General features: G+C 48.2%; 1 protein-coding gene across 4 annotated transcripts in view; it reads left to right on the top strand.

Annotated features, from left to right (window-relative positions):
- Nucleotides 1-11,578: 11,578 nt before the first annotated feature.
- LOC141258847 (cytochrome P450 2K1-like) overlaps nucleotides 11,579-18,039 on the top strand; it is a 40,128-nt gene continuing 33,667 nt past the window's right edge. The window contains exons 1-2 of one of the 4 annotated variants that reach the window (XM_073674023.1): nucleotides 11,585-11,840; nucleotides 15,129-15,291. In XM_073674023.1, coding sequence (XP_073530124.1) covers nucleotides 15,165-15,291 — 127 coding nt within the window. In that variant the 5' untranslated portion in view covers nucleotides 11,585-11,840; nucleotides 15,129-15,164. Of the gene's footprint in view, nucleotides 11,841-15,128; nucleotides 15,292-18,039 lie in introns of all 4 variants that reach the window. The other 3 variants (XM_073674022.1, XM_073674025.1, XM_073674024.1) reach the window with 3 other exon arrangements.

Here is an 18,039-nt window from a genome sequence, read left to right as displayed (position 1 = left end):
TTTACGGGGTTGCTTGGTGGGAGCTCAAGTTCCCTCTCTGCATGTTTGGTGCTCTTTAGAGAGCCAATGAACATGCAGGGCTTGTCTGCCACACACTGTAATGCCACAGCCATGTTGGTTGTGGCATTACAGTGATTTGCTGGCCGCACAGTGTCATCAGGTCTATATCAGACCTGGCGCCGCCATGCATGTTACAGTCTACTCCGGAATAAGGCAGTGTAGGGAGAGGTGCTGCTTAGCTAGGGAGAGATTTGCTTGTTTCTTAGTTAGTGTAGGTACACCACAATATATTATACACATATCCATCTCAAAAAACAGTCCTTCTGAGGACTAATCCAGCTGCATAGATATCAGTGTTAGTCAGGCAGGTAGTGTATGTCGCAGACTGCAGTGTATATAGCAAGAGGATCGATTCCAGTTCTGTCTGCTGGTGCTTTTACAGATATTTCTAGAAACAGACCCAGGTATCAGGGGCCAGGAATCTTTTTTTTTTGGATCTTAATCCTCATTATTTGCTTAAAAAGCAATCCAGAGAACACCGAATTTCAGCTCCATTTGCCTGTTGGCACTGCAGAATACAGCCAGATCCTTTCCATATTACAGCGCTAAAAATCCATCTATTTAAAGCTTTGGTTTATCCATCACAAGGATCACATATAATTGCGCTTAAAATTCTGCCATTTCTGGCCCCTATTGAAATTTTGTTGCAGTGTGTCAGCGAACTTATTGACACAAGGTCACTGTTAAAAATAGTTACCTACAGGCCACCTCTTTAAAACTGTGGTTTGTCCGTCACACGAATCACATATATATGCGCTGAAAATTCTGCAATTTCTGGCCTCCATTGAAATTTTGTTGCAGTTAGGGATCAGCGAGTATACTCGTTGCTATTCGGTACTCGCCAAATAGTACGGTATTCGGGCTACTCGTTACTCTGCGAGTTTCCTTGTGATTACTCACTGAGTAATGAGTATAATGTAAATCAATAAGAAATGCGAGTAAGCTGCATGATTGTTAAAAAGCCAGCAGGCGGTAAAAAGCCGCCGGCTTTTAAACAATCACACAGCCCCATACCAGAGATGTAGCTGAGCTAAAGAAGACTACATTGGACTACCTCAGACTGAAGAAATTTTTTTTTAATAAAGATGGAGTCTCTAAGTGTTTTTTTGTTTTATTTCTAATAAAATATTTTTTTCTATGTGTTGTGTTTTTTTTAAATACTTTACTAGAAATTCATGGCAGTCATGTCTAATATTGGCGTTACCCCATGAATTTCGGGCTTAGGGCCAGCGGATAATACAAAGTTGGCCCTAACCTCTTTATTACCCAGTGAGCAACCACACCAGGGCCCTGGATGAGCTGGATACAGCGCCAGAAGATGGCGCTTCTATGAACGTGCCATTTTCTGGGGTGGCTGCGGACTGCAATTCGCAGCGGGGGGGCCCAAAAAGCTTGGGCCACCCTGTGCTGCGGATTACAGCCCCCAGCTGCTTAGTTGTACCTGGCTGAACACAAAAATAGGGTGAAGCCCACTTTTTTTTAAAATTATTTCATGAAATTCCTGAAATAATAATAAAAAAAAGGGCTTCCCTATATTGTTGTGTCCGGCCAGGTACAAATAGGCAGCTGGGGGTTAGGGGCAGCCCGTTCCTGGATGCTGTACCTGGCTGGCATACAAAAATAATGCAAAGCCCACGTCAACATTTTTGGGAAAAATTAATTAAAAAATAAAAAAATAAATAATAATTTAGGGACTACATCTTTATTAACCCCTCAAGTGTCATTTAGTGTTAAAATAAAGGATTTATTAAAAAAAAAAATTGGCCTGGGATCCCCCATAATTTTAGTCTCTAGCGGAGGTTAAGCAGACGGCTGGGGCAGATGTTTGAAGCCTGGGAAGGGGGTAATACCCATGGAGCTTCCCAGGCTACTAATATCAGCACCCAGCTGAATACCTAGCCTTTACTAGCTATTAAAATTGGAGACCCAAAAAAAATGACGTGGGGTCCCCCTATTTTAATAGCTAGCAAAGGCTAGGCAGACAGCTTGGGGCTGATATTAATAGCCCAGGAAGGGTGCCATGAAGATTGGCCCCCTTCCAGGCTAGAAACACCAGCCCTCAGCCACCCCAGAAATGGTGCATCCATAGGATGTGCCAATTCTGGCACTTAACCTCGCTCTTCCCACTGCCCTGTAGTGGTGGCAGTGGTGTAATAGGGCTGGGGTTGATGTCAGCTTATAATGCCAGCTGACATCAAACCCAGGTTAGTAATGGAGAGGCGTCTATAAGACGCCCCCATTACTAACCCTGTAGTGTAAGTAAAATGTAAAATAAAAACACCCACACCCAGAATAAAATATTTTATTTGAAATAAAGACAGGATTCCATTAATATTCTAAATGAAACTCTACTTATCGTCACGCCCATTCCAGCTGAAGCCAATGTCTTCTGCAATAAAGGTAAAATAATAAACCAACCTCATCCTTACCTTTCCATGGTTCCCAGGACGGCTTCAGCTCTGCTACATTGACATGACAGGCTGGATCACAGCAGAACGCTGCCATCCAGCTTGCCATGCCACAGACACTGAGAAGCTTCTCAGTGTCTCGCTGTGACGGCATCCAGATGAGCCGAGTTCATGTCCAATGAACTCAACTCACCTCATGCACGTCACTGACAGAGTGGGAGAGTTATCCTGGGCGTGCGGTGGCGGCAAATGACGTCACCGCTCGAGCAGGAGAATTCTCCCATGCTGGGATGTCATTGAGATGGCAGGCTGGATGGTAGCAGAATGCTGCCATCCAGCTTGTCATCCTTCAGAGACACTGCACAGGCATTGCGCTCCGCAATGTCTCTGAAGGAGACTGCTTGCACTCTAAATGTTGCCTTTTAAGCTCGTGGAGATGGAAGCTTTCTGCAACCTGATGACGGCAGCCGTCCCTTGGTACTCAGTCCCCAGCTGCCTCTAATTCTCCTCATTTGCCGTCGCTGCATTACATGAGCATGTGTCCCACAATATTAGACGTGCCCTTATCAATGCAGTTACTGGGAAAGTCCACCTAACCACAGACATGTGGACAAGTGCTCATGGGCAGGGATGGTACGTGTCACTGACGGTACACTGGGTTAACATACTGGAAGCCGGGACCCAGTCGGTACTTGGGACGGAACACGTCCTCCCAATGCCGACGACTGCAGGCCCTGGGTCAATCAGTGTTGCCCCCACTTTCTACAGCTCCTGCACTCCTCCTCCTCCTCTTCTTCAGCATCCATCTCCGAAATTACCAAATCAGTCGCAAGCTGGAAGCACTGCAGGACTGCCTCGGCCAAGCGGCAACAGGCTATGCTGAAGCTAATATGCTTAGGTGACAAACCTCAGAAAGCTGAAGAGTTGTGGACAGCTCTGAAAGAGCAGGAAGATCTGTGGCTGAAGTTGCTGAACCTACATCCAGGTATGGTCGTGTGTGACAATGGCTGCAACCTTGTGACAGCTCTGAGGTGAGGCGATCTCACACACGTATCATGCCTGGTTCATGCGCTTAACCTCGTGGTTCAGCGGTTTCTCAAAACCTACCTGGAGCTGCCGGATCTGTTTGTCAAAGAATTCCGCCTGTGTGTCCATTTTAAAAAGTCACCTACAGCTTCCCCCGCCCTTGCCATGTTTCAGCAGCGTTTGCAGCTTCCGGCTCACAGACTGGTGTGTGATGTCCCTATGCTTTGGAACTCTACATTGCAGATGTTGGGAAGGATTTGTGAGCAGAAGAGGGCAGTTGTTGAGTACCAGTATCAGCAAGATGAGATGGAGCAAGGTACCATACAGGGTGATTACACACAGCTCTGCCTCATCTCATCCCAACGTGGATTGGGTGACAATGAGGAAGAAGAGGAGGAGGAGCTAGTTTCATGCGCTATTGACGGTACTACCTGCACAACTGTCATACAGTCTTTTCAGCATGGATGGCCTAAGGACAGGGAGGAGGAAGAGAGCACGGTCAGTCGTCCTCTTGGTGAGGACATGGAAGTCTTGCCTGTTAGCAGTCTGGCACGCATGGTTGAGTTTATGTTACACTGCCCGTGACCCTCGCGTTCTCCAAATTTTGGGTAACAGTCATTACTGGTTGGTGACACTTCTAGCCCCACGCTACAAGGAGAACTTTCTATCTCCTATTCCCGAGGCGGACAGGTCTACTAAAATGGGGCAGTACCCGAAGGCCCTTGTTGCGGAATTATTAAAAAAATTCCAATCTGAAAACGCTAGAGTCAGAGGTCACAGTTCATTGGACAACCCAGTATACTGAGTATAGGCGAGAGAGACACAACTCCAAACCAGCAGAGGCAGGGGAACACTGTCAAAGTTCTGAGACAGCTTTCTCAGTCCCTCCCATCTTACAGGCCCTGAGGCCGGGGTACTCTCACAAAGAGTGCTAAGCTTTGGAAGATGGTGAGGGAGTAACTTGCCAACCATACCAATGTCCTCCGTGATTCCTCTGTGCCTTATAATTACTGGGTATCCAAGCTGGACATGTGGAATGAACTGGCTCTCTATGCTTTGGAGGTCCTGGCCTGCCCTGCCCTGCCGCTAGCGTTTTATCAGAGCAGGCTTTTAGTGCCGCTGGTGGAATTATAACCGATAGGTGCATCCACCTGTCAACTGAAAATGCTGACAGGCTGACTCTTATAAAAATGAACAAGGGTTGGATTGGGCCAGACTTCTCAACACAACCAAATGATAGCAATGTAATATAAACTAAAATCCAGTGTCTTTTTTTGGGAGGTCTATTCCCATGCACCTCTTCACACCTACACATGGGTATATGCTTCCTGATTTTGTCTATTTGCTCTTGTCCTCCTCCTTCTCCTTACACTCCATCACCATATCATTCACCACCATATCTACCATATTACCTCCTCTACGTGTCTTGCAAGGGGCATTGGAGTTCCTCCAAATTTTTGGCAGCTTTTGCATTCACTGCATAGGCAAACACTATGGGAGACCCACTTCCTAATAAAGGGAACACTGTTTTTAGGAGGCTCTCCGACCTCTACGTCTATTGCAAGGGGAATTGGAGTTCCTCCAAATTTTTGGCAACCGTTGCTTCACTGCATAGGCAAACACTATGGGAGACCCACTTCCTAATAATGGGAAAATTGTTTTTAGGAAGCTCTCTGACCTCTACGTCTCTTGCAAGGGGCATTGGAGTATCTCCCAATTTTTGGCAGCCCTTGCTGTCACTGCATATACATTAACAGTATAGGAGATCAACTCGTTAATAATGGGAACAACAAATCATAGCCGGCTGATGGCTCTCTAACAATAGCGAGGGCCGACTGCTGGCCCCTTAAGAATAGTAAGAGCCACCTGATGGCCCTATAAAAATAGGCTTTGTGACTTTCAGAGTCCCTCCATAATAAATGAAACGGGGTGGTTTGTCACACACTACATGGCCAGATAAGGTTGTAAAATGTTAAAATGACATTTACCAGTGAATGCATTTGTCTTGGTTGAAAGCAATGCAAAAGTGCAAAAACGCATCAAAAACACTACGTGTGAACATAGCCCAAGGTATGGAGGAGCATTTTTGTTTTCTATATTTTTTTTGCATATAACGGTTTCCCTCTATACCAACCAGTTCTTTCACCGAGCTAAAGAATATGGCTGTGGTGAAATACAACTCTCAGCAAAAAAAGCTTTGGACTGGCTTCGTACCATCCCTGGCCACATTCACCTGTCCATGTGTTTATGGTTAGGCGTTCCTTCCAGTAAGTGCACTGAGGTGGGCACGAGTAATGTTTTGGGACCCGTGCTTGTGGAAGGTGGAGACAATCCCTGGAGAAATAGTTTGCAAAAGTGCAAAAACGCATCAAAAACGCTGTGTGAACATAGCCCAAGGTGTGGAGGAGTATTTTTGGTTTTGGTTATTTATTTTGCTTTATATACAAGTCATTACCCTGGAAAGGATGTTCCTTAACATATTTCCCAGGAAAATCCATTTTGGTTTAGTTTTTTGTATGTTTTATTGTGAGTACGAAAAAGTGGCTTAATACCTCTGACAACGTTGTTGACAGCAGTGACCTGGGAGTCAGAAATGCTTCCAGGGGTCTTCCCCATGCTGTTCCTGACGCGCCCCCTGGGCCGTGTGTGTGTGGGGACACCCGGAACTGGACCTGTTGTGGATGCTGGGGGTTGTAGTCTCCGTGGCGGCGACCCGGTCCGTGCCCAGGGCGGTCAAACTAAATGGCAGTCTATATGCTGAATGTTCGACTACACCACCCGTGGATTGCGGTCAGAGTGAACCGCCGCTGCAGGGCAGACCGCTGAGGCTGGTGTGGAGGGTGCAGCAGAGGGTAGTATAACTCCCCATGGGAGGAGAATAGCCTCAAGGCAGCGAGTGCGGATGTTGGGGGTGATGGTGCGTGGGAGCAGCAGTAACGACACAGAGTCCTGTAATGCAGTCCAGGGTTTTTTACTCACAGTTCTTTATCCACGTTACTCCAGCTGGTCATAACGTCCCACGTCGCACTGTGCTCACCAGGTGAGGGACTCGGCCTACTCCTAGATAACTTTGGAGCGTTTCACAGGACCCCCTTTGTGTGTCCTTTCTCTGGCCTGTCATATCCCACCAGTGACCTCGCTTCTGTCCGGCTGCCTCGGGCCTTCTCGGATGAACCTTGGTGCCGTTTCCCTGACCCTATATGGTGCCTTCCTAGCGGGTGTAGCGAGGGGCTGCGCCACATAAAATGTCACAGCCTCCGGTTTCTAGCTGAGGGTAGTTTCCCACCTCCACTAGCTTCGGGGACCGGTCTCCCCCTTTTGCCTGACCCCCCTACGCAGGTAGATTCGGGTGTGCGGTGGCGACTCGCCGGTCCACACCCCTGGGGTCCCTTCGTTCCTTGTTCCTGGAGCCTCCTCCACTCCTCTTCCTTCCTTCTCCTTCCTCCAGGCTCCAGCCGCTTTTTCCGGCCTGCCTGCGGAGCAGAGCTCAGCCTTAGCCTCTGCTCCCTGTCTCCTCCTCTGACTGGACTCAACTCCACTCTACTCTACTACCTTAACTAAGATGGTGCCCCCCTTTTATACCTCCTTCTAAGTGCACCCAGGAACTGCCCTCTCCCTCCTATGCACGACAGGGTCCCACCTTCCTCGGTGTTCCCTCCCCCCCACTCCAGCCAGGGACAGGGACTGTCGTGCTCTACTTGGAGCACATCGGTCGCCCTGCCCCCCCGTAAATGAGGTGTAATGCATGCAGGTGTCGGGGTCCTGATCCACACTCCATCCTTACCTGGAAGTGAGATATCGCACATCTGGTTGAGATGCAATACCTCTGTAGCGACCGAACCCTCGGGGCGCTACATTTCCCCCTGGTAAATCACAGTACGTCCGCGGACTGGAACAGAGCAAAATACAGTGCAAATTAGGACATGCAAAGAATTTATTTATTTTTTTTCTTTTTAAACTGCCAACTGCACACAACTTCCCTTTATGGGAAACATTTTCTCACCAATATATAAAACATTCCTTTTAGTAGAAAACATATAAAACATCATCAGCAGCATGTCAACGGCGAAGTCTCTTTTCAACAGGTCACAGTTCTTTCTGCGACCAGGTGTCCATTCTTCTTAAGGTGCAAACTTGGCAAAACTTTTGAACATGAGGGACCCGTTCACAAACTCTCAACATAGGCCCTGAGCGTGGCTGCAGGGAATAGGTGATCCCGCCATTGGACCACGTCTTTCGCCACGCCAAACGGGTTTTTGTTCTGGGTTTGTTGTTGCAACATTTATAAAACCAATAGAGGGCACTTTAGGAAGTGTAACTATTTACATGGATTGGCTGCTCCCAGTCCTCAGCCGGATTGTTCACAGAGGGTTGGCTGCTCCCAGTCCTCAGCCGGATATTACTGACCCGTTTCCGGGTAACTTTTAGCAAATTAACAGGTAACAGTCCCCAGCCGGGACGAACTTTTAGCAAACTTTGTCTTCTCTTACCATGACGGGTAACTATATTCAATAAGGCTGTCGCTCATTAGTAGCGATGTCCCGCTTGTGGACGCTCCTCCTCCTCGCCGTACTCTTCAGACCCGTCCGGGTCCTTTGGGTAGTAGGGTTCAGGGTAGTGTTCTTCCTCTACCCGCTGGACATTGAGGACACACCACCCTTGCAGTCCTCGATGTCGGGTGTATGTTACCCGATCTCCCGGGAACAGATCCTGTCCCCGGTGACCCTCGGGCAGGTGGCTCTCCACATCCCTCCTATTGACAAAGAGGTCCGTGTCTGTGGTGGGGTCCCGGATGAACCCCCACCCCTTCTCTTGATGGAATTTAACCACTGTCCTGGTAATTTTGGGACCGCGTGCAGCTTGGGGGTTTCGGCGGGTCCGCATCTTCTCCTCCGTGCTCCGGGCCTGCAGCTGCTCCCTCTTCTGGCGCCGCGTCTGCTCCTCCTTCTCCAGCTGCCTTATTTCCTGCTGGCAGAATTCCCCCCTGCGAGCTGCGGCTGTCCGCGTTTCCTGTGAAAACCCAATTAGGTCCTCTCCGGTCTGGTCCCACTCTATCTGGACCTCTTCCTCCGGGAGCTGGGGGATGATGACTGGCTGTGGAGCGGGCAGGAGTGGAGCAAGTGGGGCCTCGGCCCCTGCGGATAGGTCCCTCAGATGACAAGGGTGAACCCATCCGCGTGGCAGGGGGACCGGCTCTCCATCAGGTCCGGAAAGCTGGCTGTATAAGTTGGTCCCTAGGGGTGGTAGTGTTGGGACCGGAGGCGCACGCTGCTGGAAGGCGCCTGGGGAGGTCAGGCCTTGTGACCGGGCCAGAAGCGGACCGCTTCCGACCGCACCCGGGGTCAGGGGGCATTGCCTGGGGCGTGGTCCGGCGACTGTGTTCGCAGCTTGGAGCCTGGGTGCCGGCGGCGGGAGCGGGGTAGGCGCAGCGACTCCCGGGACGTCTGGCTCCACGACGGGGTCCAGAAGCAGGTCTGTAGCATCAGGGCTGGTGGCAGGCATGTCCCCCTTACCTTCTTCCAGGGCTGCGCTGTTCTCGGCTTCCAGCCTCCGCTCCTCGTCCTCAGGGGCTGGCTCGCTCTCCGGTGCTGGCGGCGTCACTTGCTGCCGGGTCGCGACCTGCAGGGCCATCTCCTCTCTCCATCCCGCTATGGCCTCCTGCTGCGCCGGGACCATCCTCCGGTCCAGATCCTCCAGCGCAGTCTGAAGGAACTCCGGGTCTTCTCCAGGGAGCTGAGCCATCAACTCCGTGAGGCTGTACGGGACCGCCTCGGCCTGCAGCAGGCTGCTCGCCATCTCCGGGTGTGGTCTGCCGAGACTGCTCTAAAGCACACCCTGTTCCCCAGTTTTCTTCTCCTTCCGCCCCTGTTGGGGGTGGTCCCGGGGCAACCTGCTGACAATCACTCTCAGGGGCAGCCCCCCCACGTTGATGGACATCTCTACAGCCGCACTCAAGGCCGTTGGGGTGGGCTCCTTCTTTGGCACCATTTTGGGACCTGACCCATGATGAGAGGTGGCTTCATGTTGTCTTTTGGTGCGCACATAATGGCGTCCGTTCTGCTGGGGTGGGCGCCACATTCAATACAGTAAAACAGTCTCTTTTCAGGCACGCAGTACCCGGTGGTTGCGGGCACGAAATCCTGCCGACTACGCCAAAGTTGACGCGCCCCCTGGGCCGTGTGTGTGTGGGGACACCCGGAACCGGACCTGTTGTGGATGCTGGGGGTTGTAGTCTCCCTGGCGGCGACCCGGTCCGTGCCTAGGGCGGTCAAACCAAATGGCAGTCTATATGCTGAATATCCGACTACGCCACCCGTTGATTGTGGTCAGAGTGAACCACCGCTGCAGGGCAGACCGCTGAGGCTGGTGTGGAGGGTGCAGCAGAGGGTAGTATAACTCCCCATGGGAGGAGAATAGCCTCAGGGCAGCGAGTGCGGATGTTGGGGGTGATGGTGCGCGGGAGCAGCAGTAACGACACAGAGTCCTGTAATGTAGTCCAGGGTTTTTACTCACAGTTCTTTATGCACGTTAATCCAGCTGGTCATAGCGTCCCACGTCGCACTGTGCTCACCAGGTGAGGGGCTTGGCCTACTCCCAGATAACTTTGGAGGGTTTCACAGGACCCCCTTTGTGTCGCTTCTCTGGCCTGTCATACCCCACCAGTGACCTCGCTTCTGTCTGGCTGCCTCGGGCCTTCTTGGTTGAACGTTGGTGCCGTTTCCCTGACCCTATGTGGTGCCTTCCTAGCGGGTGTAGCGAGGGGCTGTGCCGCATAAAATGTCACAGCCTCCGGTTTCTAGCTGAGGGTAGTTCTCCTCCTCTGACTGGACTCAACTCCACTCTACTATACTACCTTAACTAAGATGGTGCCCACCTTTTATACCTCCTTCTAAGTGCACCCAGGAACTGCCCTCTCCCTCCTATGCACTACAGGGTCCCCCCTTCCTCGTTGTTCCCTCCCCCCACTCCAGCCAGGGACAGGGACTGTCGTGCTCTACTTGGAGCATATCAGTCGCCCTGCCCCCCGGAAATGTGGTGTAATGCATGCAGGTGTCGGGGTCCTGATCCAAACTCCATTCTTACCTGGAAGTGAGATATCGCACATCTGGTTTAGATGCAATAGCTCTGTAGCGACCGAACCCTTGGGGCGCTACATTCCCATGTCATTTGAGCACTGTTCCCATCGATTATGGCAATTTTTAGGCCCTCTGCACACCGCCGGGGGGAGCCGCCTGAAAAATGCTTGAGTTTCCCATAGACTTACATTGGGCTCATTGCTCGGGTTGAGCACCCGAGCATTCCAATTTTCTTGACCAGAGCATCGAGCACCCGAGCATTTTATTGCTCTCCCATCACTACACTAAATGTATTCACCTTCCTAACTGCGAAGGTCTACACCCATAATGGTACCAGACTTTGGTGTCTATGACTGATGGGTTTGACTTTTGCCACTCTTGAAGCAGATTATTAAAGGGAACTTGTCACCGGAAAAAAACACTATTAAGATCCATATGTGGCAGCACTTCGGTTGCAGTCATATGGGTGTCGCCAGTGTGGGTTCAGGCACGGATCTGTGTATAGAAAGCGGTGGTTGTAACCACACTCCGGCACTGACAGACAGCTGGCCTTAATGCTGATCTGCTGTCACTCAAAGCAGGGGGTGTGGTTACAGCCTCCGCTCGCTATACACAGAGCCGTGCCTGAACCCTTGACATCTGCGTGACTAAAACCAGAATGCTGCCATATGGAATAAAGTAATTTCTTCCAGACAGTGTAGATGGCAGGGCCAGGTAGGTTATTAACCCTATTAACCTGAAGATTATACCCATATTTACAGGTTAATAAGGTTTTTTTTTCAGGTTACAGGTGCCCTTTAAGGAGAAAAGATTAGCCTGGTCAAGGTTTCCATCTGTAGTATGGCCCTATAGCAGCTGCATGGTCTACAGTTGCATGGTCTATTCTTTCCATTACCCTTATCGTTAAACAAAAGGGAAATTCTCCCTTTAAACCCTCTCCAGTTACTGTTTATTACAAATATTTTTGGCAGTCTGTGCCCACAGTGTTACTGGAACAAAGGTGGAGACCAAGGGTTAGACAAAACAATTAGCCTTGCTCCTCAGCTGCCAGATTTCCGCACTGTCACCTGCTCCAGACACAGCTATGGATTTGGGGTTCTCTTTATCTACTTATTTGGTGCTGTTGTTCACTCTTTTATACATACTGAATGTCTTAACAAGTTGGAAGAAAAATCATAACACAAATTTTCCTCCTGGACCCAGGTGTTGGCCGCTCATTGGGAACTTACATCTTATAGTTTAGAAGAAACCTCATCAAACTTATCTAGAGGTAAGAATATCTCAAACAAGGTGAATCACTAAAGTAGAAATTCAAAATCCTGAGATCGTCGCTCTCGAGATATGACTATAAGTTACAAGAATATGTTTGACTTATAAATGGTTAAAAAGGATTTGTAGAGCTTTATATCAATGGGTGCTTAGTGAATGGTCCTACGCCTGGAATTGCCACTGGTAGCCAAAGGTCCACTGTCTATGAAGCAAGGAAAGTAGTTTATCTTGGAGTGCGCCCCTTATTGACAGTGGCGTCTGCAATTTTTGGTTGCTCGGCTCCATACACTTAGTAGGGCTACGTCGTACAGAAGGAAAGGTCCATCTAATCTCTGCCCTGATCAACATCAGAGAAGAGATTGACTTGAGCTGCCAATCTAGTGCAGTTCTTCTCCTATGCAGTATTTTCTACCACCTGCTGCTAAGCTGTTGCAAAGTTCTAGTCAGAGAGTAGACAGACCTTGCTTCTTACACTCCTTACACTGGTAGTGCTGAGTGCCAGGAGCTGAGAAAGAGCCTATTAACTCCTTTGCTGCCCTAGACCACAAGGGATCACTCTGTAAATCTCTTTCCTATCTTAACCATCAAGGAATATGATTATTAACCCTTTCACATTACTTTTAGCCCATGGGCCGCAATGGAAAATTTCCAAATGTCACTGGCCTTTAATAGTATTGACTTCTTGTAAGGGCCAGGGGAATTTTGCTGATCAGAAGTCTTAACGTTTCATGTCAGAGAGAAGCTATATAAACAGAAAGGAAGTTATCATCAGAAAATTAGCTATTTTTAAAATTTGTTTTTTATGTTACCACTATTTTTTTTTTAAAAAGGTGGCAATGACACAATATCATGTCACAATCTTTGTTAAAAAAAAACAATATTAATAATCTTGAAACTTTCCCACTGGCCACTGGGACTTTTTAAACTCATTCTTCTTGTCCTTTCAGTAACAGTTTTCAGCAATCTCATTATTATCAGATGTTAGATTACAATGACACAGCTGATAACACAGGATTTACCAATCACAACAGACGATGTTGCAGCTAACCCTGCTCCCTCTCCCTTCAGAATAGCTTTGCACAGGCTCATTGAACACTTTACGAAAAAAGATAGGGTCAGAATCTGACCATTGTAGCTATGTACTGTACATGTGTTGTTTCCTGAAACAATAGGAAGTTAGACTTTAAAAAAGTCACCGTGGCGATTGTGAATATTGCAAGATTGCTATTTTTTATTTGTTAATACAGATTGACAGATTGTGATATATTAAAAAAAAATGAACAAAAAAACAAATTTAAACAATATGTCATTTTCTAATGATAGATTCTCTCTAAGAAACATGAATCCCTGTTTCAAAGGAGTAAAGGGTGGATACACAGAGTCCATATGCTTGATGTTAAGTCTATCACCATATATGTGCAGTATGTCAAAAATACCTGCCTACTCAAGTTAGAATATAGGATAATATATGGTTTGTTCTGGGAGCAGCCACCTGGGGGAAAATGGTAGAAAGTGTTGGTGGAAAATGAAAAAAATGGCTGCATGATGAACACTGAGAACATTAGAGCCCATGGAGAATGCATAATGGTAAGTCTTGATAAATCTGTTCATGTATAAATCGGACTATGGATACCCCTTCTTTTGGGGCTCTGTATCTCCTTCAGTACCAAACCCAGACAAACCATTATCCATGTGGCTGCAACTGGAACTGCAGTTCATCTGCCTTAACTTCAATAGACTGAGCAGCAGCGCCACATCGAAAAGTACAGTACAGACCAAAAGTTTGGACATAACTTCTCATTTAAAGATTTTTCTGTATTTTCATGACTATGAAAATTAGACATTCACACTGAAGGCATCAAAACTATGAATTAACACATGTGGAATTATATACTTAACAAAAAAGTGTGAAACAACTGAAAATATTGCAAAAACCATCAAGCGCTACAAAGTAACTTGCTCACATGAGGACCGCCCCAGGAAAGGAAGTCCAAGAGTCCCCTCTGCTACTGAGGATAAGTTTATCCGAGTCACCAGCCTCAGAAATCGCAGGTTAATAGCAGGTCAGATTAGAGACCAGGTCAATGCCACACAGAGTTCTAGCAGCGGACACATCTCTTCAACAATTGTTAAGAGGAGACTTTGTGCAGCAGGCCTTCATGATAAAATAGCTTCTAGGAAACCACTGCTAAGGACAGGCAACAAGCAGAAGAGACAAGTTTGGGCTAAAGAACACAAGGAATGGACATTAGACGAGTGGAAATCTGTGCTTTGGTCTGATGAGTCCAAATTTTAGATCTTTGTTTCCAACCACCGTGTCTTTGTGCGACGCAGAAAAGGTGAACGGATGGACTCTACATGCCTGGTTCCCACCATGAAGCATGGAAGAGGAGGTGTGATGGTGTGGGGGTGCTTTACTGGTGAGACTGTTGGGGATTTATTCAAAATTGAAGGCATACTGAACCAGCATGGCTACCACAGCATCTTGCAGCGGCATGATATTCCATCCGGTTTGCGTTTGGTTGGGCCATCATTTATTTTTCAATGACCCCAAACACACCTCCAGGCTGTTTAAGGGCTATTTGACCAAGAGGGAGAGTGATGGGGTGCTACGCCAGATGACCTGGCCTCCACAGTCACCAGTCCTGAACCCAATCAAGATGGTTTGGGGTGAGCTGGACCGCAGAGTGAAGGCAAAAGGGCCAACAAGTGCTAAGCATCTCTGGGAACTCCTTCAAGATTGCTGGAAGACCATTTCTGGTGACTACCTCTTGAAGCTCATCAAGAGAATGCCAAGAGTGTGCAAAGCATCATCAAAGCAAAAGGTGGCTACTTTGAAGAACCTAGAATATAAGACATATTTTCAGTTGTTTCACACTTTTTTGTTAAGTATATAATTCCTCATGTGCTAATTCATAGTTTTGATGCCTTCAGTGTGAATGTACAATTTTCATAGTCATGAAAATACAGAAAAATCTTTAAATGAGAAGGTGTGTCCAAACTTTTGGTCTGCACTGTATATAGAAAAAATAAAAGGCAACAGAGCTGTAGCTCTTCTATTCAGGTAATCAGCAGCAGTTCCTAGAAGAAAGAACTTCCACAAATTGCACATAGATGTAAAATCCTGAAACATGCAGATGAATTTTCAATACTTAATCATACTTCATACATATGATATCATGGAGACAGAAATAACTGTTCTCATTCCAACAATTTGGTCTTGACTGTACTAGGATTAGTCCCTGGTACCTTATACTTTATCATGATGTATTTTAATTTTGTGTTAAAGTTCACTAAGAAATATGGATCAGTATTTAGTATCCAGATGGGCACAAAAAAAATGGTGGTCCTAGCCGGATATGAAACAGTAAAAGAAGCTCTTGTCAATAATGCTGAAGAGTTTGGAGAAAGAGGAGTACTTAGGATATTTATGAATATGGACCATGGCAATGGTGAGAGCCTTCTAGTTCATTAATAACATAGAATACAATATTTATGATATAGATACCATGCATGAACCAACACAATCTCAATGCCAGGTGTACTCTTAAAAGCTGTATTATTGTGTGTTATCTTCCAGATGTTATATAGAGTAAGTCAAAAGTTGGGAGGATCTTGACTAGTGTTGAGCGAGCACTAAAATGCTCGGGTGCTCGAATCTCGGGCCGAGCTCGCCGTGATACTCGGGTGCTCGACCCGAGCAACGAGCCCAATGTTAGTCTATGGGAGACTCGAGCATTTTTGCGGTGGCACCCCCGGCAGTCTTTTAAAAGCCTAGCAAGTGCCCAAAACGATAGTGACAGTGCTCAAATAACATGGGGACAGCATGGGGATCGCTCCAGGAAGCAATTCTGACCCCCAGGTCACTGCTGTCAACAACGTGGTCAGAGGTATTAAGTCACTTTTACAGGCTCACAATAAAAGGAAAGTGAAACTTTTTTCCTGTGAAATATGTTAAGGAACATCCTTTCCAGGGAAAAGACTTGTGTATAAGTTAAAATAAATGACCAAAAACAAAAATACTCCTCCACACCTTCGGCTATGTTCACAAGTAGCATTTTTTATGCGTTTTTGCACTTTTGTATTGCTTTCAACTATGACAAATGCATTCACCGGGAAATGTCATTTTAACATTTTACAACCTTGCTGTGTGACACATGCATAAAGTGCTGAAAAGACATGGGAACAGCATGGGGAAGACCCCTGGAAGCATCTCTGACTCCCAGGTCACGGTCTAAAAGTGTGCCCATCATAAGTGATCCTTGCCGCATCAGAAGATGCAGACTTGCAACTATCCCCATGCAAGTTCTAGTCCCAGGGCAGTGTTCAATTGTACCTCCCCCATTCCTTGCTATACAAGCGCAAGTATGCAGCCTGCCACCCACCCACCCCCAGGCTGCAATACCATACTGCTTGCTTGCTTGAACTTGAAATTGGGCCTTTTAGGCATGTGGAGGCGGAATCTGGCCACCACGTCATGGCTGTGTTGGCGGCCTGGAATCCATACTCAGTCCCCAGCTGCCCGGCGGCCGGGTGTCCTCGCTTGCTCCCCAGCCTCCAGGGGGTGGCCGTGTGTCCATACTCGGTCCCCAGCCACCCCGCGGCCGAGTGTCCACACGGTCCCCAGCCGCCTGGGGGCAGTCGGGTGTCCATAAACGGTCCCCAGCCGCCCCCATTTCTCCTTGGAACATCCCCCCACACACTTTTCTTAGCCCGGCCTGCTTTAGGCAGCATTGGACGAGCCCACCAGAGAACCAGATTCCTCCGGTGGGCACTGACTTCTCCATCGGTGGAGTTGAGAGTGCCAAGGTGAGGAGCATGATGATGATGACAGAAGTTAGCATCTGCTATGTTTTCTTTTAATGCAAGTGTAAGTGTGCAGCCTGCCACCCACCCACCCCCAGACTGCAATTCCATACTGCTAGCTTGCACTTGAAATGGGGCCTTTTAGTTTAGAGGAGGCCAAAGCTGGCCACTACCTCATGGCTGCTTCGGCAGCGAGGCATCCATACTCAGTCCCCAGCCGCCCCTATTTGTCCTGGTGTGCCTTATACATAAGATTAAGCGCGTATAACAAAACATTACCTGTGCCCTCCCCAGTGCATTTAGTGGGAAGGAGAGCCTATTCCGCTGTAGTGTGTGCATGCCAAACCCCTGTTCAATGTACATGCGAAGATGCCTCCCACCTTGCACCTGTCGTTGCAGACTTGCAACTATCCCCATTCAAGTCCTTGTCCCAGGGCAGTGTTCAATTGTACCTCTCCCATTCCTTGCAATGCAAGCGCAAGTATGCAGCCTGCCACCCACCCACCCCCAGGCTGCAATACCATACTGCTTGCTTGCTTGCACTTTAAATTGGGCCTTTTAGGCATGTGGAGGCGGAATCTGGCCACCACGCCATGGCTGTGTCGGCGGCCTGGTATCCATACTCAGTCCCCAGCCGCCTGGTGGCCGGGTGTCCCCGCTTGCTCCCCAGCCTCCAGGGGGTGGCCGGGTGTCCATACTCGGTCCCCAGCCACCCCTATTTGTACCGGTAACCTTTCCCACACTTTTCTTAGCCTGGCCTGCTTTAGGGCAGCATTGGCCGAGCCCACCGGACTATCAGACTCCTCCAGTGGCCCTGGCTTCTCCATCAGGGGAGTTGAGAGTGCCAAGTTGAGGAGCATGATGAGGATGATAGAAGTTAGCATTTGCTTTGTTTTGTTGTAATGCAAGCGCATGTATGTAGTAGCGGCTAGGCCTGAGGAGGTCAGCGTTTTGGTGCATATCCTACCTTCTCCGAGGATTGCTGGATGTTTTCCTGCTACTATCCAAGTTCTATGACTCCTGTTAAAACAAAGCTTCAGGTGATAAATGATGGATGAGGTAGTGGCAAAGGAGAAAGAGCAGGAGGAACAGGGACCATTCACATCAATATCAGGCCAGTAAACCAGATATGTCTTGTAGGATATGTTTCTGTAACAAAAGGAGCGGTTCAGCTACACAGTTATAGGGCATACAGTGAGTGCAATGCCTACCAAAAATTTCGAGGCACTCCAATGCCCCTTGGAAATGACATGGAGGTCAGAGGGCGTTAACTAAACCTTTTTTTCCATTTATAGCAACTGGGTCTCCTGTGCACTGTTGGCCTAAGCAGTGAATGGAAGGCTTTCCAAAAATTATGAGGTACTGCAATGCCCCTTACAAGAGCCATGTGTGGC

The sequence above is a fragment of the Phyllobates terribilis genome, unplaced genomic scaffold (genome assembly GCF_046119375.1).
Source record: "Phyllobates terribilis strain yellow unplaced genomic scaffold, ASM4611937v1 Scaffold_3__8_contigs__length_932513732, whole genome shotgun sequence".
NCBI lineage: Eukaryota > Metazoa > Chordata > Amphibia > Anura > Dendrobatidae > Phyllobates > Phyllobates terribilis.
Note: the sequence above shows the minus strand (reverse complement) of the source record. Positions and strands in the feature narration are given on the sequence as shown.